This window comes from Perna viridis, chromosome 5 (assembly GCF_037379345.1).
Source record: "Perna viridis isolate PV_CMFRI_1.1 ecotype Kerala chromosome 5, ASM3737934v1, whole genome shotgun sequence".
NCBI lineage: Eukaryota > Metazoa > Mollusca > Bivalvia > Mytilida > Mytilidae > Perna > Perna viridis.
In genome coordinates this window covers 5,425,057-5,445,705 of record NC_142449.1, presented here as the reverse complement: position 1 = coordinate 5,445,705, position 20,649 = coordinate 5,425,057, and the positions used below count along the sequence as shown (strand labels likewise).

Here is a 20,649-nt window from a genome sequence, read left to right as displayed (position 1 = left end):
TCTTTTGCCATAAAAAGTAAAAAAACTCAAGAAAGATTTGATGAAAGGCCTTCTAAATTAAAGCATGGACAATTTTGGCATTTTCACAATAAAATGGTCCATAACTAACAGACAATAAGTTACAGTATGGTTAATGTCTGCACAAAGAGCGCTGTCCCATTATTTGCAATAAAATGGTCCATAACTCAATGATAATAGCAAAAATTATGATTCAGGAAATGACATACCTTAGTTTGAAAAGATTTTGTCAGAGGCTGTAAACAAGTTAAACAAAAATAATTTCTTGTTTTTGGATTCCTCTCATGCTCTTCTGAGGGTATTTCCTTACCACTCCAAATATTAATAAAGCACCTCCCTAATCATTATTTCTGACAATAAAAAAAATAAAATCTGCATGTATCATTTATTTAGTGGCAATAAAAAGTTGTTCAGAAAATGCCTTACTCCCTCATGAAACATGGCCTGATAACAAAAAAAAGTTTGGATGGCCTTATTTGTGACAATTAAGTGTTACAAATAAGGCCATCCAAAGTACAAGTATTTTTAGGAATCAGACAAAATGTGTATATAACTCTGACCCACTGAACAATGCAGGACAAGATTAGATGTAGTGATCCCATTGCACACCTCATATAACTCTGACCCACTGAACAATGCAAGACAAGATTAGATGTACTGACCCCATTGTACACCTCATATAACTCTGACCCACTGAACAATGACCCACTGCCATTGTACACCTCATGTAACTCTGTCCCACTGAACAATGATTAGATGTACTGACCCCATTGTACACCTCATATAACTCTGACCCACTGAACAATGACAAGATTAGATGTACTGACCCCATTGTACACCTCATATAACACTGACCCACTGAACAATGACAAGATTAGATATACTGACCCCATAGCACACCTCTCATATTGACATTTTGCTTGTACTGAATTGCAGAACTTATTCATTAATTGTAAGAAAAGTGTGCATTTTGAGAGCTATCTTTCAGTGTTCACAGAAAAATCATCTCAACTAATTGAACTTGTTCTACCAAACAGCTGCAGTCAATCTGGCCTTTATTCATATTCTGGTAATGACAGCCTGACAATTTGAGACACCTGACCATGAATCACCTACTGCTTGACAATTACAGATACTGCTAACATATTTCACCCACTGCCTGACAATTACAGAGATAACTAGCCATGTTCAACCACTGCTTGACAATAACAAAGACTGGTACTTCGAAATATAAAAAAAACTGACACCTTGTGGAGATATTACTTAAGAATGTGTTGTGAGGATCATATAATACAGAAAACAAGTCTATAATTTTATTAGGTATATAACCTAATTGTAGCATCAGCACCACTAGAGAACACCCAAGGTTGTGTTGGGTGGAATACACAATCAAGTGCACCTAAGTCTTTTGTAATCTTATGTCCATGTAAAACTTTCACTGGGACAATCAAAGGATTCTGTAGTAGATCACTGAAATATAAAATATACCAGTAAATACACAATACTAACATGCCTTTGTAATGATTGGTATGGAACATTAGTGACATCCTATATATATGTGTATGTAGATGATAGCAATGGAACATTAGCGACATCCTATATACATGTATGTAGATAACAGGGATGGAACATTAGGGACATCCTATATATATATGTATGTATGTAGATAACAGGGATGGAACATTAGGGACATCCTATATATATATGTATGTATGTAGATAACAGGGATGGAACATTAGGGACATCCTATATATATGTATGTAGATGACAGGGATGGAACATTAGCAACATCCTATATACATGTATGTAGATAACGGATGGAACATTAGGGACATCCTATATATATATGTGTATGTATGTAGATAACAGGGATGGAACATTAGGGACATCCTATATATATGTATGTAGATAACAGGGATGGAACATTAGGGACATCCTATATACATGTATGTAGATGATAGGGATGGAACATTAGGGACATCCTATATACATGTATGTAGACAACAGGGATGGAACATTAGGGACATCCTATATAAATATGTATGTATGTAGATAACAGGGATGGAACATTAGTGACATCCTACATACATGTATGTAGATGTTAGGGATGGAACATTAGCGACATCATATATACACGTATGTAGATGCTCTGAAACATAAATGGTTCAAAATCATTCTGTCTACAGTGAAGTATTTCGAAAATGATATATGCAGTTAGGAGGTGATTGTTTGAACTTTCAACAAGATGAACAGCATGTGTTACAGGTAGTCTCAAATTTTCCCATTGGTCTTCAAGACATCAGTGAAAAATATTAAAATATAGTTGTACATTATCAACCTTGAGTGTAAATAGTTTTGTCCTAAATAGTCAAATGCATAAAATCATATTAGCTCACAAATATTCTTACAAATCCACCAATCCTTCACAGTTATAGTTTTTGCTTGGATATTAACTGTGAATTACATGAATGCATTTTTGACCCTAACAAGGCTTAAACTCCTGTCCTCTACCTGCTCATTTAAAAACTTGTCAATACACATTTACATCTTCATTCTTCCTTCTTATTGAATAATACAGTGAAGTGAACCTCTAATAATCCTTACACTTGGCAAACCTGACATTTTTTTATCAGAATTAATGTGCTGTAAACAGTGAAATTATCTGTCAGTCTTATTTTGCTACTTCACAGTGAGTCCCGTAACATGAAAATCAAATTGGCCAGGGCTTTATTTGGGTATTTTGGAAAATGCTTTATTCAGGCATTTTGGAAAAAAAACTTTTGACTAATCTGCCATTTGGAAGTAAAAATTAGGGAGGTGGATAAAGTTTATATTTTGGGAACATTGCATGGTTTAGATTTAATTTTCTTTGGAAAAGGGTCCTTTTTCAGGACTGCTGAATGCAAGAAAATCTATGCTGGCATGAATATCTTCTTTGAAGAACATTATCATACAATCTGAGCAACGTATACAATTAAAAACCGCACAAAAGCAGATTGATTGCAGAAAGTGCAAAAATAAGATGTCACAAAAATTTCCCGTTTTACAGTATTTTAAACCTGGGTTATCTAAACAAATGTCTAAACTAAACGGTTCTCTGTAGGTAGGTTTCATTATAAACATAGGAGTTACATCCAACATATCCTGACTCTACTTAATGTAATTGGGAAGTCAATATTTAGTGTAAATATCTGTAAAAAATACAGAAGCATCGACAATAGGACAAATCAAATACATCAAAATCCAAATAAACGATCTGAAAACTGGAAATAAAGATGATCTAAATGCACAATATAGCAAACTGAAAAAAAGTGTAATTAACATGAACTAAGAAATACTTCCTGTCTTCTTTCTAATTACAGGTAAATATTTTTGTATTCAGAAGGTAGGTATGTACTTACTTGTATACCATGCCATGACAAATAATAACAGTCCCATCATCTGATGCTGATGCAAACAGGGGATATCTTTTGTGGAAACTAACTTGTCTGATTGCTCTCTTATGGTGTCTATATAAAACAAATAAACAAACATAAAATAATAGATGTTACTTCAAAATTATCCTCCTATAGTGGATTTAGAAACAAGATATGGTATACTTAAAACAGCTCATTGTTTTGCATGAAATTAATATCTGAATAAGCATGAACCTATCTAGATTAGTATATGAGTGAGCATTGACTTCTTAGTTAACAAGTGACTACCTGAGTGCTTAATAAGGCTTGGTTAACAAGTGACTACCTAAGTGCTTGGTAAGGCTTGGTTGACATGTGACTACTTGGGTGCGTGGTAAGGCTTAGTTTACATGTGACCACCTGAATTTTTGGTAAGGATCAGTTGACATATGACTTCCTGAATGTTTGGACAGACTTAGTTAATATAACAAGTGACTACCTGAGTGTTTGGTCAGGCTTAGTTAATATAACAAGTGACTACTTGAGTGTTTGGTCAGATTTAGTTAGTATAACAAGTGACTACCTGAGTGTTTGGTCAGACTTAGTTAGTATAACAAGTGACTACCTGAGTGTTTGGTATGGCTTAGTTGACAAGTCCAAGTCAAACCAGCTGAGTTTACAGTCATAACTTCCTATCACTAAATTGTCACCTGAAATAAATCAATGTAAACTCAAGACAAGACACATACAGTACACATAGTAAATATGCAATGTCAGGAAAATTTCATTGAGAGACAACAATGCCATATGTTATATCAAAAATACAGAAAGTAATTACTGCTTAGACTACTGTTGGACTCGCATTAAACAGTTACCTGTAATTATACACCCTAAAAAACAATCAGATAGAATACAAACATGTCAACAAATATTGATATAAATCATTTCCATGGTAACAGAATAACAACTTTATTGTATAGTGTCATAATATTCAGCAATGAAAGCAACCAAGATTAGCATTCAATTCAATCCCATGTAGTACTTGTGCAAATATGGCTTCGAAATCTACAACATCTATGATTACAAACAAGCATTTTAAACAATGAAAACCTTTACCACTAATATGATTTGTAATGCAAATGCTCTAAAACAAAACACTTTGATAAAAATGCAGCCAAAAGACAAGAGCATTAGTGTGGAAATAACATCAGATAAACCAATACTTACACATAATGTTTCTGAAGACAATAGTCAGTTCATTAAAGATTTAGTGAAGTCGGATGCAATGCAATACTTGATGATCATATAAATTGTTTTTCTTCCATGTGCATATAAATACGCTGGATACCCAGGAACAGCAGTTTTTGTTTGTTTGTTTGTTGGGGTTTAATGTCCGAGCTGCAATATTTCAGCTATATTCAGACGATGAACATGAAATTGATGATAAAATGAACATGAAATGATGATGAAATGAAAAAGGGATGGGACACAAGGACAATGGGGTCGACAAATTTTGATTGCCATTGGAAATAGGGAGAGGTGGGTAGGGTCGGGCAATTTAGCCTCCTGTGGCGGAGCCCTATGGTTCCTTCTCCGGGAGAGTACCACAGTAGGGTTCTTTAACATGCAAGGAACATGGCATCTTTCCCAACACGGTGCACCACTATGGTTTGCGGTCAGGTTTTCCATATTACAGCCTGACAACCCCAGCATGTAACACACCAGGGGTACCCCATTCCACTACCTGGGGCACACATCCCAGTTGCTCTGTGGGCAGAGTGCCCTAGCCCCAGGCTAGGGTTCTGAGCACTATTTAGTCGCCTTTTACGACAAGCTTAGCGCTGCTGCAGGCCTATTCTTTTAACACCGGGACCTGCATGGGGCAGGAACAGCTGCCTTATCCCCATTGTATATAGACAAACTGAATACCCAGGAACAGCTGACTTACCCCTTGATTGTATTGACACATTTGATACCCATGAACAGTTGTCTAACCCCTACAGTGTACAGACACACTGGATATCCAGGAACAACTGACTCGCCCCTAGAATGTATAGACATACTGGATACCCCGGAACAGCTGACTTACCCCAGAGTGTATAGACATACTGGATACCCAGGAAAAACTGACTTACCCCTAGAATGTATAGACATACTAGATACCCAGGAACAGCTTACTTACTCCTTGATTGTATAGACATGCTGGATACCCAGGAACAGTTGTCTAACCCCTCCAGTGTACAGATAAACTGGATATCCAGGAACAACTGACTTACCCCCAAAGTGTATAGACACACTGGATACCCAGGAACAGTTAACTTACCCCCAGAGTATATAGACACACTGGATACCCAGGAACAGCTAACTTACCCCCACAGTGTATAGACACACTGGATAGACAGGAACAGCTAACTTACCCCCCGAGTGTATAGACATACTGGATACCCAGCGACAGTTGGTCATTAACTTCTTTGTCAGTTCTTGTTTCAGTAAGTTATATACTCTCACATATCTTTGAGTCTGAAATATAATAATTATACACAGTAAAAAAAGTTCCTTGATAAACCTAATCAAAAAAACATAACAGAATCATTCCTAGTACATGTAATATGAGGAAGATGTTATGTGGCATCCCTGTATTCTAAACTTCTTTGAAAAAGAAGTTACATGGTATCCTTGTTATCTAAACTTCTTTCTACTATTATGGCTGATAACCATAAACACAAGGTTACCAGACAAATTTCTGTATGACAATTTTAGTCAGATGGCAATGCCAAAATACACACACAAGATGTTTTCATTTCTTTCCTGTAAGACAGCACAAACTCTTAGAAATCTAGAGAGGTCAAGAAATTAATTTGTCTAAATTACTATACTAAGGACTTTGTCCTCTATTTAAAATCTAATGTCATATAGGTAACAATGAAAAAATGGTATAATTTTGTGTCCTTCTTATAGGGCATGTAAGTCTCATCATGTGACTATATGGTTTAACAAAGATGGGTCCTAATCTACCATTCAAATGCATGGAAACTGTTTGGTTGAAGGAAGAACAAATCAAATCAATGGATTGATAGGAAATAAATACAACAAGACCTGGGTTATATATTTGTCAGCACATCTTCAATATGTATATTAACAATAAGCAAATTATATAAAACTACAGTGTAGGTTACAAGTTTCCATATATAATATCCTAATGATAGCATATAAGGTCTCACTTCCGGGTCAAATGGCCACCCCCCCTATGTAGTACCAAAAACACACCGAACCTAGACATATGCATTGTAAGTGCATTATTTGTGTGTATTATGATTAAAAGTAGTCAAAATAAAGCTGAGAATGTGTACTTTAAAATCATATATGTGATTAATTACAAAAGTGTATGAATATTGTTTACATGTGTGGGTAATTTGCCTCCATGCTGTCAGTTAGCAGAACAGGTAAAAATGTGGATTTTCAGTATTATTTATTCAAGTAAATTTTGTGAAGAATTTCTACAATCATCGTACCACTAGCATAATGATTTTGGAAGCCTTATTTTCCAAGCTTTGCAATTGTATGCAACTTTAAGATGTCATTTGTCCTGGGAATTCACAGTGAAACTATGAAAATTACTTTTTTAACATGTAAAGTAATGGAAAGGTTAGAAGTGGTTAGTGAGACCTAATGTTGAACAAAAATGGCCATGTTAAACATTTTAAAGGGGTAGGAAAAAAATATTAAACTTCTCCATAGTAGGAAGTGCAGAGTTACAAACTTTTCTAACTTCTTGATGTTAAAAGGCCACACATCTTCAATACAGTGAAACTTCTCCAAACTGGCCACCACTATGACAAGAAAAAATGGCCGGTTTATAGGGGTGGCTGGTTTTGTGAAAAATAGCAATGCATTCTAAGAGCTGTTTCCATTAATGTGTTCAATAACCCTACACCTTGTCAGATTGTTGGTCGAGACATGTTTAATGAAAATTCAAAACTTTTGGCCTTTTATTACATTTTAAAGCTTGCATAATTTGTAAATGATTTGATTTTACAGACAGTACTGCCGACAAAATAATGTTCACGGTTTTGAAAGAATGTGTATTTAAGATCAAAGGGCTATTGATGGTGATTATTTGCATTGTTTTCGTAAATTACCTATCAACAAAGTCTAATAATGTCACCCCTATATTGTTTTGGCTTGGGTACAGGTCACATTAATTGATAGTTAAAAGATCGTAAAGATTGCCCTATTAAATGACCCTGGTTGCCTGACATGTGTACACACCAATTAACAGCCAACAAGTGACAAAATGTAATGTCTGGATTAAATTTGTTGTTTAAACTACTGTCCCCTTCAATTATCATCTGTCCACTGATTAAATGCAAACTGGTCAGTGAATGAATTATTAAAATTACGATTATGATTAATTATGTAATCATTTACAGTTTTGTTGACACATTTATTACAGGTGAACAATCAACGGGTGACCGGAATTGAGAGGTTGTTTTTATTTGAAATATGTAACTAAAACTGTGAAAAACCGGTCGATGTACGGTTTTAAGGGGTGGCCAGTCTATTGAAGACAAAACACACAGGTTTCAAGGTATATCAGCGGGACTTTTGAAAATGGCCAGTTTGAAGGGATGACCGGTTTTCTGAGGGTCCGGTTTGGAGAAGTTTCACTGTAAATATATAATTGCAGTGCAAAGTTAAAATAATCTTGCTTAATCTTTTTTTAGTTACAGATTATACAAAGTCAGTACCATTTACAACATAAAAAGACATAAAATAGCAAAAAATGTAGGACAAAATTTATCAAATTTACCCCCGATATGAGATGCACGTCTTCAATTTATACATAATAACTGTGCAAAGTTTGAATAATATTGCTTCAATACTTTTTTCGGTACAGATTACACATAGTATGTAGCCCTAAACATGAGGAACAGAGTTGAGTGGCTAATAGACCTACTTTAATCATTTTTGATGCAGGTAAAAAACTTTCAAAATAGCAAGAACTTAAATACTCATGAAACTGTTTCAATACCATCAATTGTGAAGTACAATACAGAGGCTTGTGACTTCTCACAAATCATGTTTTACACCTTGATGTTACTCTGTTAAATAAATAAAACTCACAGCAACAAATAAGAACGGTCTAACAGGATGGAAGTATACACACTGTACCAGGCCTTTAGACTTGGAAAATGGGTTCTACAAAAAGCATAATGAAAGTTAGTAGTTAAAGTGTATCATACATTACTTTTACATAAATGAAAACTGCATAGTTTCTGCACTGAAATTATAAGAACTGATAATTTGAATATTTATACTTCTCTGCTGTTAATGACTTTTATATACCAACCTATCAGCAATTTGACAATACTTCTATTATAATGTTTAAGTTGCATATTACATAAAATACAGAAAACACAGAAGATAATTAAGACAGAGCAATCATATATGATACCTGTGATCTTTGTTTAGAGAGTTGGTGAATGAGAACAGCTTTAGAATCTCCTTTCGGCATCACACTGGAAAAGTAGTCTCCCTTTCCATGCCATGCTACTTGGGATACTTCCTGAAATACAGTAATTTCAATATGCTTAGAACAAAAAAATCAAACTCAATTAAAGAGGCTAATGTGGTTCAACTGATTTATAGGTTTACAAAAGAATGAGATAAACTATGGACACATATGTATTCTTTATAATCATCAGCATACATCTACTTACTATGAACACATATGTATTCTTTATAATCATCAGCGTACATCTACTTACTATGAACACATATATATTCTTTATAATCATCAGCGTACATCTACTTACTACGAACACATATGTATTCTTTATATTCATAAGTGTACATCTACTTATTATGTATAACCCTTTCATAAAGTTACATAAAAATTCATCAAGTTGTTAAGAAGTAATTATGATAAGATATCCAGACTCTGTCCCTCTTTTTTTTAACTCAAATGTTTCCTTGTTGGAATGTCCTTATAGTGTAATACGAGAAGAAGGTCTTATTTGAATTTAATTGATTCCTGAGACACATTTATATTGTGCTGTATGTATAGTAGACATACCTTTGGATGGGACAGAATAAATCTATATCCCTCCTCATACTGATCCTCATCCTCACATACCTGCCAGTTTATAGGAGGGGCTTTACCTGACAAATATAATACTGAATTGATCTTTGTATTATTTATATAACTAATATCTCATGTAAACTCAAGTATCTGTTGTTTCTAGGTTAGACATTAAAGGTTATATTAATCTTTGTATGAACCAGCATCTAATGTAATCTTCAGTATCTAATGTTTCTAGGTTAGAGGTTAAAAGTTGTATTTATCTTTGTATTACATGTGTAACATGTAACCAGCATCTAATGTAATCTTCAGTATCTGATACTTCTAGGTTAGAGGTTCAAGGTTATATTATCTTTGTATTACATGTAACCAACATCTAATGTACTCTTCAAACCTACAGTATATGTTGTTTCTAAAATGTAAGTCAAAGGTCATATCTATCAGACCCTTTGTATAAACTCTAACCTACAGTATCTGTTCTTTTTAGAATATAAGTCAAAGGTCATATTTATCAGACCCTTTGTATAAACTCTAACCTGCAGTATCTGTTGTTTCTAGAATATAAGTCAAAGGTCATATTTATCAGACCCTTGGTATAAACTCTAACCTGCAGTATCTGTTGATTCTAGAATATAAGACAAAGGTCATATTTATCAGACCCTTTTTATAAACTCTAACCTGCAGTATCTGTTGTTTCTAGAAAATAAGACAAAGGTCATATTTATCAGACCCTTTTTATAAACTCTAACCTGCAGTATCTGTTGTTTCAACAGACTGTAACATTGTGTCTGTGTTAGCTACCAATACTTTGTCTCCCAAACATGGATTTATTACATACAAATTCTGGTCTCTGCAAAAAAAAAACAAAAAAAAAAACTGAATGTTCAAATTATTCAAACATAGAGGAAAAAGGAAAGATGAAATTTAATTATTTTCCCAAAATATAACCTTAAAGTGAACTTAAACCATTTCAACAGGTTACCAGTAAGTTTACTGGTTCAGTTAGCTCCCCTCTGAACATCAAATCAAAAGATGCAAGAAAATTTTTACTCCACCTTCACACCAAAGCCTAAAATTCTGACTCCTGTTGATCTCTGTATTGTTTTCCCTCTTTATCAAGTAATAAATAAAAACACCAACTTTTTCTTCCGACTTACACAGCAAGAAGACACAGGCAAATAGATGGGTTTGGATTCCAAGCAATACTTCTAGGTGTTCCAATGACTTTTAATGTCTTCATACATCGACCTGTTGAAACTTCCCAGAACTTTACTGTCTGGTCATCACAACCTGAAACAGTCCAAATGCAAAAATGAAAAAAATGTATGCACTAGCTCAATATTTGGGAAAATTTTGTAAGCTTTATCTCATAAATGTTTAATTTTAGATTAAGATCAAACAAGAAATATGTGAACACTGATCAAATGAAAACAAAAACATTGGTGGCATAAGGATACAAACCAGACACTAGCCACTGTCCTGTAGGGTCAGCAGAAATACATCGTATTATATCTGTATGACCTTTATATATCTGGAAAAAAAATTTTAAAAATCTGTGAGTGATGGCTCAATAGTGATACCTCACTTTCAATCATGATACATGGAAAATAAACAAAATCCTTGGTAAACAGAAGTTGTTGTCAATTTTTTCTGAAATTGGACCCCACCATATGGAAATACCTACAGGAAAAATTTGTTCCAGTTTAAAGCCCATGTCACAAGTAGTTGCTGAGAAAAGTGTGACAGAAAAATTGTATGGATGAAAACACAGACCAGGGTAAACAGTATAGCCCCTTCTCCTCCAAAGTGAGGGTAATCTTCTTCAGAGTGAGGGTATAATTATATACTGGTAATAACTCTGATGATCTATAAGACACCTGCCATGGATTAGTACAATTTGGTATTGTCTAGGATCATACTTCATATACTAGAGTATAAGTTCATCCACCTAAAAGTCAGACCCTCTTTTTGGTCCAAAACTTTAGATACATAGCCTAGACCAGTTCATAGGTCAGACTGAATTACATGAGGTGCATTGATAAAATTTCTGAACTTCAATGTACATACATATATTTGTTATGATGAATTAAATTGTATTCACAAGCCATACAAAGCATACGTATAGTAAGCCCTTTAATACTCATGCAAATAATGGTACAACCATAATAGTAGAGCCTGTGTATCAATACCATCCACATCAAGTTTTATTATTCCTTTAAGGATTGTTTTTGAATTTTTGACAATGTCATGCAAAGTAACCAACTTGGGGCAGTTAAGGCTTCATCAACTGCCAAGTGGTTTAAGAACATGATTAAACTGCCCCAAAGTTGGTAATGCATATATCTTTTCATCAAAGCTTTATTAAGTTTGAAATTATTTGAATTGCACACTGACCGACATTTAAGACATCAAAGTACCAAGTTAGTTTATGGAAAATTACCATCTTGACCAGATGAAGTTAAATAAATTACTTTATTATAGAAATGAAACAAATTATTTATGGCTGTGCATAATAAATCATTTTTAATTGGTACAAAAACTGACTTACTTTGTAAACATGGTTTACGACTTCATACATATACTCTGAACCATACAAATGGCCAAAAGAAAAATTGCTGAGGAAAAAGTTACTAATAGCAGATAAAAATAAGCTAGCACGTGTGTTTATGGATATTATTAGTAACATGCTCAAATAAACCTACTACTGCTTGCTGTGTAGGGAAAGGCTGTAAATCTTTAGGTTTGGGTAACTTGGGTATCAAATCTTCTGGGTTTATATTCATCTACAAAAAAAAAGAAAACAATATATATATGTAGCATAACTGCATATAGCATGCTATTTAATTTATTATTATTGATTGTTAATCACCCCTAAAACATCTGTTTAACTATTTGTTAGTGATAAATAATAAAATGTTTATATCAATGCCATGTTACATGGTAACTTATGACATGACAAGGATTTCATTACAAAAATTGCACTGAGGTAAAACAAGTTTGAAAAATACTCCTATATAAAACCTTCATATACACACAATTCATTTAAGAATATACCCTTGTTTTTTGCTGCCTGGGACATAAATATAAATCTAAGCATCTCTCAAATCTCTCATTAACGAATCTAGGATATGATGGTACAAGTCGAAGACTGGAATATTTCTGTGGTAGGAAGTTGATTCTTCTTTCTTCTGGATCCTGAGAATGCCATTTCTCTTCCTGAAAATATAAAATAACATATGAAATTATTTTGACTTCCATGAAACTCAACCGTAAAATCATTTCCACAACATTATATCATTATTTCCTACATAACAGGAATAATAATATATGTTATTGTGTAATCAACCCATCCCAACAATTATAGTTGTATTTACCTCTTCCTTTGTAAACAAATATTCTGGTGGAGGATTATACGACTCTACATGACCAGGAAGTGGAGCTTTTGGTGCTGGAATGTGAGCTCGGTATCTTTTTGTAACCTCTGACTATAAACAAAAAGAAAAAGTTGGTTGATTATTAATCAATAAAGGAATATAAAACAATTTGGTGAACTATCATTATATGTTATACAGTTTAATGCACAATATACAAAAATATTGTATAAATTTTTATTGTACTGGAAATTCATGTTGTTCTAGCCATGCTTTTGACAAATCAAAAATGGGTTTTCACTACAATATGGAAGAGTACAATACATTGTACTTTCCGTATTGTACACTAAACTGTATTACAACTTATATTTTATACAGCTACCATTGAAAATAGAAGTTAAGTATAGCTCTGACATAATTATTCACGAGCAGTAATTAACATCAACGTGCCCTTTTGTACCATCCACTTTTAGCGTGTCGCATATGATATTCATATTCTTGTTCTGGACCCAAAAAAAACTGAGGTTACATCCTATACGAAACTTCCAGCTGAACAATTCAAAAAGATAATGGCTGGCCACATGACCTAAATTAAACTTTATCATTGGTTATACAATTTAGCTGTACAACATTGATTATTTGAACTGATTTCTAATCATTTCACACTATTCATGTTTTAAGGTGGGCATATTTTTTGCTACATAAAGCAAAAACTTAAACATATTCTTTTTGTCATTTTAGGCCATGTTTTGGCACAGTAACAATTTTGAAAGACACAAGAAACAAATTTATAACAAATTATTTTGCTGTTCTCAATATTACAACAGATATAGATCTGACAAAAACTACCCAGAAATTCATTCAATCAACTTCAATGTCTTAGTCCATACAATTTGAATAAGTTTACTCTACCTCGTCATCATCTTTCCATAACATAAAATATTTCTGTTCATCATCCTCTGTTTTCTTCTTTATTTCTGAACTTCTCTTCATCCATCCCATTTTTATAGCATGTACCATTTGCCCCACCTTTAATATAAATAAACAAAAAGTGGTGACAACAGACTATATGTCCATATACACAAAATTTCAACTTAATTGCCATTAAATTCTGTTGTGTTACACATATAAATATATAGGGAAAATGTCAATAAAAATATTACCTTAGCAACAAAATTTTTTTTAAAATGCAAAGGAAAGTAACTAGCCCCAAAAATTTAGTAATTGTATTCAGGTTCATTTAAAATTATAAAATTTGCAATGGAATTATTAATTCTGACCTATATATATACTGGTACAAAAGTTATAGTTTTAGTCTTGTTAGTCATATACATGCATTTGTAAAGTACAAAATGCAAAATGAAATACTGCCACCAGGGTCTTATACAGAGGGAGAAATGAACAAAACTTCCCCTTGTTTGTGCTCACTTCTCTCATTTGTCTTTAACAGGAAGAAGTTATTTTTTCAAATGGATTACACAGAAAAAATGCTAACATTGTAATTTTTCAAATAGAATTTACTAAAACTTCTCCTTGATGTCTAGATTATGCCCCCTGTCACATCTGACTAAGAAAGAATGAAATTAATTGTTGATTAATGTTTAAATGTTGATTGATTGAAACCATAGTCTCCAAATCATAAACTTCCATTTATATAATATTTCTGATGCAGAGTTCTTATCTTACCTTCAATTTTTCCCACTTCGATGGAATAAAACTTCTTTTATCAGCGGGTCTGTTGGTCACTGGATGTTGCATGGTCTCATGTGAGAAGAAATCTATCCAAGGCTGTAATGCAGGACACGGTTATATTAAGGTTACATTTACATTCGATAAGTTCCATCAAATATTTGGAATGTATACAAAAGCACTTCTACACCAAAATTAATGCTTTATCTTTCTTGCACTGTCATGAAATAACTTATTTTATTTAAAAAATTGAAGCTGATTCTGAAAGGAAAAAATATTTTCACACATTTTGATACATGTTTCTTCCTGCATTTTTAATCTTCATCTCTAAAATGACTTCAAAATATACCTCATTTGGGAAACAAAGGGTTTCCAATACTATTAATGGAAAAACTTAAAATATCTGATTAGTTTTCAAGGTTCAGTGAAAATCAGTAGTTGTGTTTGTAGATGACATTTGACAGCCTGTGATTTCAATTGAAAATTTTTATTTCATTGGGGTTATTTAAGTGTTTTGACTAATAAATAAAAACCACAAATTGCAAATATGACCAATAATAAGCATTAAACAAAATGTATATGTAAAAGAGAAGAAATGTAAAGATAGCAAAGGGAGACCACTCTGACCATACTGAAATAGGACTTGTTTCCAAATTATTTTCTGTCACATGTACGAGCGGCACATTTGAAGAAAATTAAAAAATAAAGCAAAAAAGCTGTCATCTCTTGGCATGAGTATTTGTAAGATATTTAATAAATAATATATATCTGAGCGGTTTAAATGTTTATATAAAGAAAACATCACCTCTATCAAAGTATGGTCTTTGAATGTCTTCTTCAATCAGCAAGTGAATACATAAATACTTACTTTTGCATGCAATGACCCTAGACTTGTCTTTAAATCCCCTTTTGAAGTCACAGAAACAGTTTTATTTTACATTATGACATCAATAATTTGGAAGTTGAAAGAGAACAGTGAAAATTCATTATTTTCTTCAATGTTAACCACAAGTGTAATTATGTCCAGAGTCCTCCTGGTGTTACACACCTCATATGTTAAACAGTTCCGCAGGTCCTTGCGGTTTAACATACCTCTGATGTTTTTGCATGTCCTCCTGGTATTATGACCTCATATGGGTCTGCAGGTCCTCCTGGTGTTAGGTACATCATATGTTTCTGAAGGTCCTCCTGGTGTTACGTACCTCATATGTTTCCACAGGTGCTCCTGGTGTTATGTACCTCATAAGTTTCTACAGGTGCTTCTGGTCTTATGCACCTCATATGTTTCCGCAGGTCCTCCTGGTGTTACGTACCTCGTATGTTTCCGCAGGTCCTCCTGGTGTTACATACCTCATATGTTTCCGCAGGTCCTCCTGGTGTTTTCTGTAACATTAGGTTCTCTATCAGACCAACATCATCTTTGGTCAGTATCACATTTTGTCCTGTCATTTTATTGGTTACTGTTCTCCTGTAAAATAAAAACAACACATTTTACATGGTCTTCTTTAGATATCATTTTTAAAGTAATGTTTCCTCTATTCTGTACTTACACATTTTGAAGTTTGATAATATATTGAAATTCCTGTTATTTCTGAAGATTGAAATTGTTGTCTTAAAGCATTATCAGTTTCAACAAAGTACTGCCTTTCACAATCAAGTTATGATTTTTAAATTCTTTTCAGGGAAATATCTACCAATAATTAGGATTGTCCATCTTCTGTAAAAATTCATCCAGTTCATCTCCCTTCTTTGGTTTGATCAGTTTTTTACCTTCCACATCATAACCAATATGAGGATACTCTCTGTACCAATCCATTGGAATATTACCTACTGTATTTCTAATATCCTAAAATAGACATTGATCCTTGTGACAACTTCCCCACCTCAGACAGTTCCAACTGTAATTTTTTATCACTATCAACATTATTGAGTCCATACAGATGTACTCTATGTAGAGGTTTTTATCAGAACAGATTTACAGTTGTATACTTTTAAACTCTGAACTTCAATTTACATTGTTAAAAATACACATCGACTCCTATCTAAATGGTTAACATGAACCAACTTATTTTTGCTAGTATGCATTAAGTGTTAAAGACAGTTAAATACTTGTTTTAGGCTATTTTTCAGGTTTAAAATTTACAATCACTGATAACTAAAATAGTAAAGAATTCACAAAGCACAATGTAATTCAATTTTGCCATTTCAAGTACTTATAAAACTGGGGAAAATAAATTTCTCAAAAAATTAATTTTAGTAATGTAATTTCCATTGGGAACATTTGAAATCTTTTGGGATAGATTTAGGATAGATTTATTCTACATGAGTAATGTTTATATATATACCTCTTCATCTGAAGAATCATGATAATATTCATCCTCCATCATTTTTGATGATGTTTTATTTTCATTGTAAAGTCTATTCTTTGCTTTAATATTCAGTGTATTCAGATCTTCCTTGTTAATATTATCCTCGTCATTTACATCTTCAATTACATCTGCTTCACTTAATTTGTCATCACTGTCACTTTCATCTTCACCTTCATTGTCTTCATCATTATCTTCATCTTCATCCTTCAATAAATACAAACAAAAAAAGCATCATGTGTGTGTTTTCCTCTATCAATATCATGAAAGAAATATATATAAATCTGGACAACTTACAAGACAAGTAATTGAGTTCAGAACTCAGGTAACCACCTAAAGCCTTTTGTCTGAAATCAAAAATTTCTCTTAGTTCATAAAATTAGAAATACGGTCTCATAGTGAAACCTGTCTAAACCAAACACTGAATTATGAAAAACATGTCTACACCAGATGGTTTTAAAGTCATTTTATATCAGTTTGAATCTTTGTAAACAGAACACCTGTTTAAACCACACAAGTCCAAAAGGGGTTTGGTTTAGATAGGTTCAGTGTATATACTAAAATAATACAAACTGGTTTTGAAGTTTCCAAGATGAATGAGCCGTTATTTTTCGCAAAACTGCAAACATTTTTTTTCAAGTATTTTGTTAGAAAACTACACAATGGCTAAAATAAAAATAAAGGCAGTAATTTCTGAATGGACAAACCTCCTCCTCTGTATCTGGTTCATCTTCTAGTCCTGAGTAAACACTCTCCTCTGAGTCAGTTGTGTCATCTGTGTCACTAACAGATTTGTCTTGAAATAGGTCCATCTGTAAAGGCTAATAGTAATTTAAGCTTTTAAGCCCTTAGGTAGTACAATACAGTTAGATCATTTCTGAAAATTTGGTCTCATTTTGTTAAAATAAAGCTGTTTTGAGGCAGTCCACACAAATTTCAAGTGTTTTGTCATAAAAAAGTGCATATTTTTTTAAATCCTTGGTGTGTGGAGGTTCAAGTCATTTATAAGTAATTTAGTGATTATTGTTAAAAAATCCAGTAGCCATGGTAACATACTGAAAAAAATATTACTGAGTTTTAGTACAAATTAGGGGTGCCTTTCCAAAACTAACAGCCAATTACTATGTTTTATAAAATATCAGGCACTTAGACACTACCACAGGATGAAAGCATGCATGGAGTGATGGAAAAAGAGTAAAAATAATAAGACCCTTTTTGATTCATTCTCTCACAATAAGGTATTTTGAAAATCAGCCATCTGATGTTAAGGAGAGAACCTAATACCGCAGGGGACTGAAACGTTCCGGATACCATTCTTCCTTTAAATTACACCTGTTTACCATTACATATATTACATCTGTCTATGTACAAATGCTTAACTACATTTAAACAATATATCCACCAAATTTCAACTTTTAATTTTAAGTTTTACAAAATTTGACGGGGGCAACTTGGTGTGCAAAACAGTACGCCTTAATGTAACTGTATAGTGCACCCTTAACTTCAAGTATGCCTATGTACTACAAACATTGCATTTTTATTATGGATGGAGATGGATTACTGTCTGAAATATTGAATATCACATACCAAAAACACTACACGGTTAACTGTACATGTTATGAATTTTTATATTTTATTTTACTGTTACAGTGAAACTTCTCCAAACCGGACCCTCAGAAAACCTGTCTTCCCTTCAAACCGGCTGTTTTCAAAAGTCCTAGCCGATATACATTAAAACCTGTATGTTTTGTCTTTAATAGATTGGCCACCCCCTAAAACTGTACATCAGTCGGTTTTTCACAGTTTTAGTTACATATTTCAAATAAAAACAACCTCTCAATTCCGGCCGCCGTTATTGTCCACCAGTAATAAATGTGTCAACAAAACTGTAAATGATTACGTAATATTACATAATTAATAATTCATGGACAGTAGTTTTAACAAATTTAATCCAGACATTACATTTTGGTTGGCTGTTAATTGGTGTGTACACAGGTCAGGCAACTGGGGTCATTAAATAGTATGATCTTTACGATCTTTTAACTGTCAATTAATGTGACCAGTACCCAAGCCAAAACAACATAGGGGCGAAATTATTAGACTTTGTTGATAGGTAATTTACGAAAACAATACAAATAATTAATTACCATCAACAGACCTTTGATCATCAATACAATTCTTTCAAAACCGTGAACATTATTTTGTGGGCAGTACCGTTTGTAAAATCAAATCATTTAAAGCTTTGAAATGTAATAAAAGGAAAAAAGTTTTGAATTGGCATTAAACATTGTCTCGAACAACAAACTGACAAGGTGTCGGGTTATAGAAACAGCTCTTAGAATGCATTGCTATTTTTCACAAAACCGGGCACCCCTATAAACTGGCCATTTTTTCTAGTCCAAGTGGTGGCCAGTTTGGAGAAGTTTCACTGTATTTTCAACAGATCATATAAATATCCAAACACTGTTATCTAATTGAGACATGTAAAGGCTATTTGATCAGAGGCTAATTACAACATTAAAAGTGTTTTAATAGTTCTCAAAACATCTAATTAAAAAATTCAACTGTTGGGCTTGATTGCGTGAAATAAGAAGAGAAAATACTTGTGTAAAGCTTGGTTCCATTTTAAGAGAAGTGAACAAATTTGTGAATTGCCAAGGACACAAAAATTTTCATCATCCCAATTGGAACTTATTACCAAAGTGACATTTCGTACCATGACAACCCACAGTTCCTTTCCAAATCCAGAATCTATCAGTTAACCGGTTTACAATTTCATATGATTTTGACAAACCTAATTTTTGTATAAAAACTATGTACAAAATTCAGCTTATCCAATATATATTGGCAGTACACTTGCCACCATAATCCTTTAATAAAAAAAGCTAAGTTCACATGTCAAGAGGGACACAAAAATTCAAAAATTTATGATTCTACAAAATAATTATATGTACAATTATTATAATAGATGTAATGGTGGCATAGCAAGATGCTGTTTGTTTATTCAACACTCATCACATCAGTGATAAACATTTCAGTGATTCTGTTTTTCGTAACCATACTTCGCCTTTCCAAATCCACAAAAAGAGAAATCCTTGTTTCAAAACATACAACTTTTTAGATGAAAATTAAAAACTTTCAATGTACATTAAAATTAGGGAATTCAAAAATTTCCAAAATGGCAAAATATGAAAAGTGACGAAATATTAGGGTGATGAATAATTAGTCAATACAATATCATTATATATTACTACAGTGGAGAAGTTTTATCATTCCAGACTTCATACATATTCTGAATTGGACCCGCTTAATCTTCAAATGATTTAGCCGGAGCTGCTCCAGTAAAATTATATGTGAGGATTCAAAAATGTTGAATCCATACTCTAGGCAGCAATGTAGTATGTACTGTATATGCTTATATCATATACGCTGTACTTAACCTCTGTTCGACATACAAAGTAGAAAGTAGTTCCTTGATAAATAGATTATTTTGAAGTCTGTTTCAATTCTTCGCCCAACATGTGCTTGTAATGTTTACATCTGACAACCGGAAACATGCTGTGTTTTAAACTAATTGATAGCACGTCTTATTATCATCTATTTTCAAGTAGGTTTCTATATATATTCAATTTTCTGTTTGAATATAATGTAAGATTTAGAAAAAAGACATAATTAGAAAATAGGAAATTTGGTATGAAAACAAATAATTTCATTAAAATTATCATTCA

At 33.0% G+C, this 20,649-nt stretch overlaps 1 protein-coding gene across 4 annotated transcripts; it reads right to left on the bottom strand.

The window, feature by feature from the left end:
• Positions 1–1,317: 1,317 nt before the first annotated feature.
• On the bottom strand, positions 1,318–20,514 carry LOC148615716 (ribosome biogenesis protein bop1-like). Of its 4 annotated transcripts, none has more exons than XM_088582230.1 (20): positions 20,377–20,514; positions 17,629–17,742; positions 16,901–17,128; positions 16,250–16,401; positions 15,906–16,023; positions 14,553–14,654; positions 13,779–13,895; positions 12,870–12,980; positions 12,550–12,711; positions 12,198–12,278; positions 10,957–11,026; positions 10,653–10,785; positions 10,245–10,345; positions 9,490–9,575; positions 8,869–8,979; positions 8,538–8,612; positions 5,831–5,933; positions 4,039–4,123; positions 3,420–3,527; positions 1,318–1,488 (listed from the first exon to the last, which is right to left on the bottom strand). In XM_088582230.1, the coding sequence occupies exons 2-20, from the start codon at positions 17,731–17,733 to the stop codon at positions 1,335–1,337; spliced, it is 2,202 nt and encodes a 733-aa protein (XP_088438356.1). In that variant the 5' UTR covers positions 17,734–17,742; positions 20,377–20,514; the 3' UTR covers positions 1,318–1,334. The 4 variants fall into 4 exon arrangements, with proteins under 4 accessions (XP_088438356.1, XP_088438358.1, XP_088438359.1 ...); XM_088582232.1 differs by having other exon boundaries at positions 17,629–17,733; XM_088582233.1 differs by having other exon boundaries at positions 20,362–20,478.
• Positions 20,515–20,649: the final 135 nt, after the last annotated feature.

Excerpts from the sequence above, each read along its gene's own strand:
- LOC148615716 (XM_088582230.1), bottom strand. The coding sequence starts at position 17,733 with ATGGACCTATTTCAAGACAAATCTGTTAGTGACACAGATGACACAACT. Across the intron at positions 11,027-12,197 it reads TCCCTACACAGCAAGCAGTA|ATATATAAAGGTCATACAGA; the intron begins GTAGGTTTATTT and ends TTTTTTTTCCAG. Across the intron at positions 5,934-8,537 it reads GACCGTTCTTATTTGTTGCT|ACTCAAAGATATGTGAGAGT; the intron begins GTGAGTTTTATT and ends ATTATATTTCAG.